General features: G+C 50.6%; 1 protein-coding gene and 1 pseudogene across 1 annotated transcript; both read left to right on the top strand.

Annotated features, from left to right (window-relative positions):
• Nucleotides 1-736: 736 nt before the first annotated feature.
• On the top strand, nt 737-3,474 carry LOC106565295 (uncharacterized; annotated as a pseudogene).
• Nucleotides 3,475-4,804: 1,330 nt separating this feature from the next.
• Nucleotides 4,805-10,548, top strand: LOC106565143 (proline-rich transmembrane protein 3). The gene is made up of 4 exons (XM_014131930.2): nt 4,805-4,924; nt 6,923-7,951; nt 8,070-8,171; nt 8,301-10,548. Exons 2-4 carry the CDS (start codon nt 6,967-6,969, stop codon nt 10,307-10,309), a joined length of 3,096 nt encoding a protein of 1,031 aa, XP_013987405.2. The 5' UTR covers nt 4,805-4,924; nt 6,923-6,966; the 3' UTR covers nt 10,310-10,548.
• The last annotated feature ends 440 nt before the right edge of the window (nt 10,549-10,988 follow it).

Raw genomic sequence — 10,988 nt, 5'->3', positions numbered from 1 at the left:
CACATAAATCAAATCCATTACCTGGTTGCTGTTTTTTGTCTGCCTGTTTTTCCCACACGGGTCTTCCCTGTATTTGCAAAGGAACTGGGTAATTGATCCCTCACCGGGTTCCTATTCCTCCAAGCGGGTCACGACAAGCTCTCCCAGGGCGTCGGACCCCTGCTCCGTGGCCTTGCTGGCTTGGCTGAGTTTATGGCTTCCCTTTGTGACAGGTGTGATGGTGGCGTCCCCCTGGAGATCCGCATACCTCGTGTATGCACTGCCTGGGTTTGAACCATGCGGGGAGGGCAGTGGAGAGCCCTACTGGATGCCTGTTTTGTGTGGTGTTCTCAGAAAGCCTGCGCCTGGTGCGATTGGAGGCCATGCGCGAGTGGGTCGGTCGGGCTCAGGCTGGGGACGAACCCTCTCTCAGGAGTGGTGTGCCTGCGAGCTGTTAGTCCCTCTACTGCGCCCACTACCCCTCCCAGGAAGCGTGCTGGAGCAGAGCCCATCTGCTGCCAGTCCTGGACGGGGGCAGAAGTCGGACCGCTGGGACCACTTTGAACGGAGGGTGCATGCCCTGCGTCAGGAGGTTGATAGCTTCGATGGTGATGACAGCTGTTCCCTGTTGGCCAGTGATGGGCTGTTTCTGGGGGACGAAACTGGCACTGTTCACCACCGTGAGCGGGGCTACCAGGCTGACAGGCCATCAGAAGCCGGCGGTGGGGCTTCATCACCCCCAGCAGCTTGAGGGGCTATGAGGGGCCTACTCACTCGGGTAGCCACTGCACTGGACATCAAACTGGTGGACAGTGATGACTCTCCATCTGTCCCCATCTCTGCTGAGTTCCGCGAGGCCTTGCATGAGAGCTGGGCCTCTGCCAGGAGGCGCTTCCGACTCACAGCAGGGACTGAACCATGGAGTTTTGTGGCGGGTGCAGAGTCACTCATCTTCCGGGAGTACCCGACCGTGGACACCATGATAGCTGCCATGGTCCTCCCGGACCGGGCGATTATAGGATGGAACCCGCAACTGAAGCCAGGACCCCCCCATAGTCTTTGATGCGGACTTGAAAGCCACATATGGGTCCCTCTGCTCTCTTGGCCGCCTTACCTACCTGCAGACTCTGTTGCCCCAGATGCAGGGGGGCACAGAGGAGCTCCTCCGGGAAGCAATGGAGGTGTCTTGCCTGCTGTCCCTGCTCCAGAGGGATGTGGCCCACTCCAAAGGACGGGCCATGGCGCAGGTGGTTACCTCCCAACGCCATCTCTGGCTGGCCCAATCCCGTCTGCCAGCTGCTCTCCAGAGCACATTTGCCACTCTCGCCATCACCCCAGGGCTGACCTTTGGCACAGGGGTTAATGATATTCTGGAGCAGACCGATAAGGTTCGTAGGGACCGGGAGACCCTGAGACAGTTCATGCCGCCACCCACCAGCACCCGAACGACAGTGGGGTCCCTCTCCTGCCCCATCGCCTCATGCTGAGGAACGACAGTGGTGGAACAGTGTGCGGTGGAACAACAACCTGTCAACCATCACCGCCATAGGGACGTGCCTGGGGGACCCAGGCGCTCGGGGCACCAGAGGAAAGGCGGGCCCCGGCAGGACCCCTGACATACCCTTCCCCGGCCTCGGCCGCTTCTCCTGGTGTCAAAGGCCAAAGTGGGAGGAGTGTGTGGAGTCCCCATGGGTGTTGTCCATAATGCTCAAGGGGTACCGACTCCAATTCCGGTGCCAGACCCGGTCCTTCAGGGGCCTTCGTGTCACCACGGTGGTCGACCCCCTGAAGAAAGCCCTCCGGCTGGAGATCTCCTCACTCATGGACAAGGGTACCATCCGCAGGATTGAGAGTTCAGAACATCTAGGTGAGTTCTACTCCACTTATTTTGTGGTGCCAAAAAGAGATGGAGGGTTTTGACCGATTCTGGACCTCCGCAACCTCAATGGGTACTCAAAGGTACTGAGGTTCCACATGCTGCCCCCAGCCCGCGTGTTGCAGTCCGTGCCCAGGGACCAGTGCTTTGTGACGCTGGACCTGAGGGATGCGTATTTCCATGTTCCTGTTCACCCAGCTCATTGGCAGTACCTCCGATTTGCTTTCGAAGGGAGGGCTTACGAATTCATGATTCTTCCCTTCGGCCTCTCCTTAGCATCCCACACTTTCACAAAGTGCATGAATACTGTCCAGGCACCTCTCACGTCCAGAGGGTTGTTGATCCTCAATTACCTGAATGATTGGCTGATTAGTGCCCCAACCAGGACCCAGGTCCTGTCAGACAGCGACATGCTCCTGACCCACATCGGCGGGCTGGGCATTACTGTAAACGACAAGAAAAGTCATCTGACACCAACCCAGAGGGTGGCCTTCATTGGCATGGAACTGGACTCAGTCCTCATGAGAGCACGCCTGCTCACCGGAAGGGTTCAGGCGATCTAATCTTGCCTCAACCACTTTCGGCAGGGGCGGATTGTATCCGTCCTAACCTGCCAACGCTTGTTGATTCCCCTGGGCCTGCTCCATCTCTTGCCTCTTCAACGGTGGTTCAACTTCTACCCACTGCACCCGAAGCGCCACCGTCACCGCCAGCTGAGGGTGACCGCACAGTGCCTCCGGGCATTGTTGAGGTGGCGCTGTCACTCCTTTCTCTCAGGTGGGGTGGAGATGCTGAGGATGTACCGCCGGGAGCTGGTCAGCACAGACGCCTCCCAGTTCGGCTGGGGGGGTGTGACCAAGGGCTGGTCGGCCAGCGGCTGTTGGCTACCCCCTTGGAGCGGAAGGCACATCAATACACTAGAGCTCTGAGCTGTACTGCTGGCCCTGCAGTCTTTCCTTCCACATCTGAAGGGAAGACATGTCCTGGTGAGAACGGACAACACCACAGTGGTGGCTTACATCAACCATCAGGGTGGACTGAGGTCGCACCGCCTCCATGTTATGTTATTGGAGCTCCTTCTCTGGGCTCAGGGTTGTCTAGCTTCTCTACGTGCAGCACACGTACCTGGCATCCTGAATGTGGCAGCGGATATGGTCTTGAGGGAGGGCCCGCCACCTTGGGACTGGAGCCTACATCCCCAGGTGGTGCTGCACCTGTGGGACAAGTTTGGGAGGGCGCAGGTGGACCTGTTTGCCTCCCTGGACAATGTGCATTGCCCCCTGTGGTACTCCATGTCGGAGCCACCAGGGCCTCTGGGCTTTGATGCTCTGGCTCACGACTGGCCAGGGCTGGAGCTTTACGCATTCCCCCCTTTTCCCTGATCCAGGCTATTTTGGACAGGACCAGGTTGGCAGAGCATCGTCTGCTTCTGATGGCCCCATACTGGCCCAGACAACCCTGTTTCAGCCTTCTCCTGTTGCTGTTGTCTGGGACACCTTGGCAACTTCCCCATGAGACCGGACCTGCTGTCTCAGGCCGGGGGAACTCTATGGCATCCGAGGCCGCACCGCCTCAGTCTGTGGGCTTGGCCACTGAACGGCACCAATGGTCCATGTTAGGACTACAGGAGGGTGTAATGAACTCCATGCAGAACGCAAGGGCGCCGGCTACAACCGTGGTATACCAGTTGCGCTGGCGGTTGTTCTGCTCTTGGTGCACTGGTATGTGGTTGTGCCCGAGTCATGCGGGGTGCAGTATGTCCTCTAATACCTCCAGTCTCGCTTGGAAGAGGACTTGACAGCCTCTGCACTGAGAGAGTATTTGGCCACTATATCTGCCTGCCATGTGGGGTAGATGGCCAGTGGTGCGCCATCCCTTGGTCCAGGTTTATGAAGGGGGTTCGTCGCCTAGTGAAACCAATATATTGGAGTGATCCAAATAGCTCACATAACCGTGGTTACATACGTAACCTTCAGTCTTTCTTTACTGTGGCTGTTCACATGAGAGCCAGTTTCATCATAGCGCTTGATGGTTTTTGCGACTGCACTTAAACAAACTTTAAAAGTTCTTGAAATTTTCCAGATTGACTGACCTTCATGTCTTAAAGTAATGATGAACTGTCATTTTTCTTTACTTATTTATGGACTTGGTCTTTTACCAAATAGGGCTATCTTTTGTATACCACCCATTCCTTGTCACAACACAACTGATTGGCTCAAACGCATTAAGAAGAAAATAAATTCCACAACTTAACTTTCAACAAGGCACATCTGTTAATTGAAATGCATTCCAATTAACAGATGTTAATTGGTTGAGAGAATGCCAAGAGTGTGCAAAGCTGTCATCAAAGCAAAGGGTGGCTACTTTGAACAATCTCAAATATAAAATATATTTAACACTTTTTTAGTTACTACATGATTCCATATGTGTTGTTTCATAGTTTTGATGTCTTCACTATTATTCTACAATGTCGAAAATAGTAAAAATAAAGAAAAACCCTGGAATGAGTAGGCATGTCCAAACTTTTGTCTGGTACTGTACATACAAACATTCTCAAACACACCTAGACATTAGTGGAAAACTCTACACTCTTATAACCACCCTAACTCAGCATTACACTCTTATGAGTATTTTCTCATGCATATTTACATATACTGTGAAGTAAACTGTGTGTACATCCATCTTCTGCTTACCTTATCCCAAACCCTCCCACCACACTGAAATACAGTAAATAATACACAAATCTAACTAACCTTATTTCTCTATACATTTATGCATCTGTGTCTGTCTGTCTCTCTCTGTGTGTGTTTTGTTCTCTACTGTCCTCGTGCACTGCTGGTAGCTTTGTGCCAATCTAACGATCTTAATGTAATCCTTGACTAATGAGATTACAGAACACCGCTGTGATATTGTATAGGAGCAAGAGACTCTGAGCATCACTCTAACAAATCCTAACAGGACAACTACAAATGGCTACACTTGACCCATGAGACCAACAGGAGAAAAGGGAAAGCCAGTATGCTACCCAACAACACAACAAATGTGAAGCGGAGGTCTAAAGAATCACAGGTATGCTTTAAAAGAGTTGTATTTTTTAATTGCTTTTGAGGGAAATTCAATTGGCACATTAAAGCATCTGTTACTGTGCCTCAAAGTTACTGAAAGAGGCCTTGACATTCTCAGAGAATAGAACAGGCATACCATGCATTGAGGTAGAGATGCTGCAAGTGCAGAGAGGAAAAGAGTGTGTGAAGTACCATTAATCGTCACAAGAAATGCGTGCCTTTTGTGCGAAATTGTGCACCAATATGCACCCTCTGACTTCTAGGAAGATTCTAACCCACTTAACCCGAAAATATATTGAAGTTTTCACCATCATTGTAAAGCCCTAGTTATTTTGTTACTTTCACAAAGTTATTTCTTAAGATAATGATTTATTTCATGTGATTAGTGATTAATTTACATCTGTCCCTCATTTTAAGGGCAACCCTGTTACGTGACATGACCTCTCGTTTTAATACGGTGAAACTATTCCTTTTTATTTTTTTCAAAATAAACATTGAACATCCAATAGTCAAGTCATAATGTAAAAGCAGGTGTGGTGGTTCTAGTCTCTCTGGCCATTTTCTGGTGTTTTGTGGTGGAACACTGAGTGGGAGCAGCTAAAGACATCAACCCTGCTACCCATAGATAGGCTAGAAATGTTGTAACTTTTATTTTTATTTTTGTGAAGCTTGCATTCAATTGCCCCTCCCTGTTGCACACAACAAGCTTCCATTCCCCCCGTCACGAGGGGATTTATGGCTTATTTAAGAATTTGTCAACCCTGTTACGGTCAGCCCTGTTACGGTCAGCCCTTTTACGATCAACCCTATTACGGTCAACCCTATTACGGTCAACCCTGTTAAGTTCAATCCTGTTACTTTATTTGGCACTTAATAGGCACTTACTATACTACTTTTTATTTAACCTTTTGAAACAGGAAAACATTTTTTTAATGAAGTTGAACATGTGCTCTTTATGACAGAACGTTATAATTAGGTGAAATCAATGTTTTTTTTTAAGCAAGTTACACTTCTCAAAACATTTGTGAAATGACCCAACTGTGTAAGTTTAGCTACATTTTGTCAACACAAAGGGCACGTTTTTCAACTTCCATTTGATGACCGCTGAACTAATAGTAAATAATGTGAAGATATGTAAGACAGGAGGATATTAGTATTGTGTGTGTCTGTTGAGATATGCACAGTCTGCATATGCCTCATATAAATCACAGTGAAATGATGTATCATATTTTTATGATGGTGTCAGATTGCACCAAGGAAACACTAATATTGAGCACCAAACACTTCCTCCCTGTGCAATACTTGGGGAGAAGGTTAAGCAAAAAACAAATAGGCTGTGACAAAAAGGACACACCTGCAAACTTTCAGCAGATCAGACTACTTGCAGCTGTAGGCACATGTAACAGTATAGCTTCCGTCCCATCGCGCCACAAAAGCAGAGCAAGGGGAACAACTACTTCAAGGTCTCAGAGTGAGTGACGTCACCCATTGAAACGCTATTAGCGCGCGTTCCACCGCTAACTAGCTAGCCATTTCACACACACACACACACACACACACACACACACACACACACACACACACACACACACACACACACACACACACACACACACACACACACACACACACACACACACACACAGGATTACCGAGGGGATTTATTGGTTCTTAATGGATTGGAAGTGCAGATTAATAATCAGGAGGGAAGCTGTTTGACACTTTACCCTTAGCTTACCTTTACAAGCTGCTACTTAACAGTCCTGCTGCTCACCCTGACAAACGTCATGCTACTAACCCCTTTACCTGCAAATTACCCTGGAAAACCGCATTACCTAAGCATGAACAACAACTCCCAGACTCATAGTCAGTGTGTCACAGATAGTGAATGTTATCCATTATAGTTACTTTGTCCAAGTGGAGTGCTATGCCTGTCTGCCTGCTGCTACGTCCTATAGCTTCTAGCCACCTCACTTACGTTTTCCTTTCTGTTGTTCTGCAGGTCTTTTATAAGGTATGATTGCTGCTTCAAGGTTACGTTGAGCAATGGTGTGGCTCTTATCTCTCTCCTTGGTGCTGGCCACACTGCTTCACTGTTCACCTGGAAACATTATCAGGGCCACCTCCACCTCACCGTCATCCAGCAACTCTGACCATGTCCCACTCCCTGCATTCTCTAACTCCCTCAGCACCACCTCCAACATGGGTACAACAGCCCCGAAGTTTACCACAACACAACAGTCAGGGACAGACATCCGTCTGCCCGCCAGCGGTATGCAGGTGCCAGGCAACAGGATTACCAGTATGGAGGACTTAGATGGGGCATTGGTTGGCACATCATATGGCAGTGATGAGTCTATGGATGATAGTGGACTTGGGGACACAGCTATAATAGAAAGTCAACAAGAGAGACCTGCCAGCCCACTTCTTATCAATTCTGCGCCTGGAAATGAGGAGAAGAAAGCGAAGGAACTTGAAGTGCATTCCTCCATCCCTACTTCTCTCTACCCCCCTCCCACGCCCCAAAAACAGACCCAAGACAGCGTCAGCACAGCAGGCCCAGCTGGCTTACAAACGTCAGAGGATGTGCGTTCACCGGCCAAGAGCCCACTGACCAAGCTTACACTTAGAGCTCCGTCTAAATTATCTTTGTCACCCATAGGGGACGATGACAGTGGACTCAATCTGGAACCTGCGTATTCTATTGTAGAGATCTCAAAACAAATGGAGCCAACTGTCAACTCGACATCAGAAAGAAACATTTCTCCAAACCCATTAACTCATCACAGCTCCCACCAATCCCCTAAAGACACAATTACAGAGGCCACTCTCGAAGAAGACGAAGAAGAAGAAGGGCTTGGAGCACTGGAGGAGAATGAGGAAGAAGATGTGGTTGTGTTAAAATACATGTTTGTGATTGACTCAGCGGTTCCCATACGCAGAGACACTTGGGGAAAACTGTCCCAGTCCTCCACCCTGTCATCAGCCAATCCCAAACAAGCACCCATTGTGACAGGGCAGTTTCAAAGAGGTAAGAGTGGCACAAGAGTTGACTATTTTCTAATTCAGTTTTTATTTCTAATTACTCACAAAATACCCAAGTGTTTCCTCTGCTAGAAGTTCTATGTGTATGATTATTTTTTTTTCAGAAAAGGAACAAACTCAATCCCTTCCCGACATACAATCGACTGAGTTGCCGGCACAACCATCACATGACGTGAAACACATAATCCATCAACATGAAGAAAACAGTAAATGGCCCTTTTTGTTGTTAGTTCTAAGTCGGGCAATTTCTCTTTCTCTTAATTTGCTTTCTATATCACTTGAGATGAGATTATAAACTATTCTATTTTTCTCACACATCTTCCTCACTTTCTCAGCTAAGGGTCAACTCTGGCCTGCGCCCTCTGTCCTCTACGGTGTGTTTGGTCCCGTAACACATCAGAACCTGAATGGAGGCCCCTGTGTGCTGGGTCTTGGCACCTGTGTGCTCCCTACTGGCACCAACGGCACCCTCCTTCTTTGGGAGGACCTGAGCCGCACGCTGGCCTTCGCCTGGGAGCTCCACGTCTATGGCTCTGCTGGACTCTTCCTGCTTCTGTCCTGTGTGGCTGTGTTGGGAATGGTTGGGCGGTCTAATATTCTCCCCCCCCTCTGTGATGTCCTAACCCTGGCCAATAGGCTGTTGCTGCTGACCGGGGCTCTGCGTGCTGTCCTCCTCCTCACTGACCCGTACGGCACACGCCGGATCCTGTCTCGGCCGGTCCTCACTGCCCTCTATAATCTGCCTCTGCTGCTGCTGCTGTGGGCACAGGTTGCCCTGGCGATGATTCTGCTGTCCCCAGCAATGCAGCGCCCTCGTGTGGTGGGAAGTCTGGCAGTCTTACACTGTACCCTGCTGCTGGCAGCCGACCTGCTCTCCCCAACCCTGTCCCATGCCTTTCCACTGGTTCTACAGAGCCTCTCTCTCTGCTGGGGCCTGACTCTCTGCCTGGGCATTCTCACTCAGTCACTCTCCCACCTGCAGCCCTTCTCCAAGACCCCTGTACACCAGTGGGGGGCCCCTCAGAGGATTGAGGAGCGGGCAAGACGCGTGACGGCAGTGTGTGCCCTCCTGGGTGTGCTGTGCTCCGGCCTGCAGATCTACAGCCTGCTCTGGCTCTATGGGCTGCTGGGGGACTGGAGGCGCTTTGGCTGGGGCTGGTGGCTGGGGCAGTTCTGGGCACGGGTGCTGGAGCTGTTCTGGGGCTTCTCTATGCTGGTGCTGGGCTCCTGGGTGTTCTGGACCCCTCGGAGGAGCCGTGCCAGGAGCGACAATGGCCAAGGGAGGCCAGAGAGAGCATCGTTTTGGAAAATCCTGCGGATAGGGCCTTTCAGGAATTTTGAGAAAAACTGGGCAGAGCTCATACCGAAAAACTGGGCGGGGCAGCATCACTCGGAAGCAGACAGTGGCTCCATACGTGTCTATGACAATCCCCCCACCACACACAGCTTGAGGGACACCATGTCACCATCTCATCACAAGGGTGGAGAACCCACTACCAGCAGCAGCGGTGATACCCACCTACTGTGGCAGCGGGTGGGTGAGCGCGAGTGCATCCTCTCCCTCATAGAGTTTGACATGCTCCCCCAGTCGCCGATCAACCTCAGCCGCAGCATCGACAACGCGCTCCTGCTAGGGGTAGGCAGCCTATTCACAGCCCCACCTCCTTCCACCTGGACCCACCAAGCTGGTGCTGACACTGACACCTCACTGGCGGACAGTGAGATCACGCCACCCTCTCTCACCTCTCTCACCTCTCCCACCTCTCCCACCTCTAATGTTGGCTGTAGGTGGGAGGTGGAGGCTGGCTCCAGGCCTGCAACTTCTGATCATTTCAGAGCCAACGAGCAGGCACAGCCTGAGGCAGAGCCAAAATCGGAGCCACAGCCGCAGCTACAGCTGGACCCACAGCCGCAGCTACAGCCGGACCCACAGCCACAGCTACAGCCGGACCCACAGCCACAGCTACAGCCGGACCCACAGCCGCAGCTACAGCCGGACCCACAGCCGCAGCTACAGCCGGACCCTCAGCCGCAGCTACAGCCGGACCCACAGCCACAGCTACAGCCGGACCCCCAGCCACAGCTACAGCCGGACCCCCAGCCACAGCTACAGCCGGACCCCCAGCCACAGCTACAGCCGGACCCCCAGCCACAGCCACTGGAGGCTTCTGATAACCAGATCCTTCAGCCATCTCCAAACCCTGAGCACCAGGAGAACATTCCAGACAATGATATATACATGTCTATTGTTCCAAACAAGTTGAATAAGCCCGGGGTCCCTCAGGAGGATGACTGGTCCAGTGTGGGCTGCAGTGATGATGTTACAGATCTGTTACAGAGCTGACCGTGATGTCATCATCACCTCATCCAAATGCCCATGTCACTTCATATCAGTACGAAAGGACTTGAGTGGTTCCACAGTGAACACTTGGCCAGGGAACAGCACCACTCATCAGAAGTTTGATAAAGTCATATATAAGATATAAACATATTCAGTGTTGTTTATCAGGTCTCTATGCTAAATTCACTTACTGTACTTTAACTCGATGTTCTCTTAATAAATATTTCAGTTAAAGAAGTCTACTTATTACTCTTTTTTTGCATTTGTATTATAAAGTTATAATGTTCATTGTGATGTTTTTACCATCTCATTATGAATTTCAGTAAAAGAGTACGATTAAGATCACTTTATTGGTCAATTGCACACAAGGGCCAACCTGAAATTTGACTTCTGCTTTTAACCCAACCCCTCCGAAGGAAACACATACTGTCCAGGTTTTGGAGAGGTGCGGGGTCTGTCACACTGGGCTCCCGGGGAGCTGTTTTTGTGGGGGGTTAAGTGCTTTGCTCAAGGGCACAACAACATCAATTGGGCAGCTTTAAATGTGGGTCAACTTCTAGCAGAGCCCTCAGTCTGTTCATACAAACTAGCTTAATTACACCGAATGTTGTGTGCGCCAGCATGCGAAAGACGATGACAAGTGGGATGTCGTGGAAACATCCTTTTTTGTACTTTATGGTGA

This window comes from Salmo salar, chromosome ssa12 (genome assembly GCF_905237065.1).
Source record: "Salmo salar chromosome ssa12, Ssal_v3.1, whole genome shotgun sequence".
Lineage (NCBI taxonomy): Eukaryota > Metazoa > Chordata > Actinopteri > Salmoniformes > Salmonidae > Salmo > Salmo salar.
This window is presented reverse-complemented; position numbering and strand designations above follow the sequence as displayed.

Excerpts from the sequence above, each read along its gene's own strand:
- LOC106565143 (XM_014131930.2), top strand. The coding sequence starts at position 6,967 with ATGGTGTGGCTCTTATCTCTCTCCTTGGTGCTGGCCACACTGCTTCAC. Across the intron at positions 7,952-8,069 it reads GACAGGGCAGTTTCAAAGAG|AAAAGGAACAAACTCAATCC; the intron begins GTAAGAGTGGCA and ends TTTTTTTTTCAG. Across the intron at positions 8,172-8,300 it reads CCATCAACATGAAGAAAACA|CTAAGGGTCAACTCTGGCCT; the intron begins GTAAATGGCCCT and ends TCACTTTCTCAG.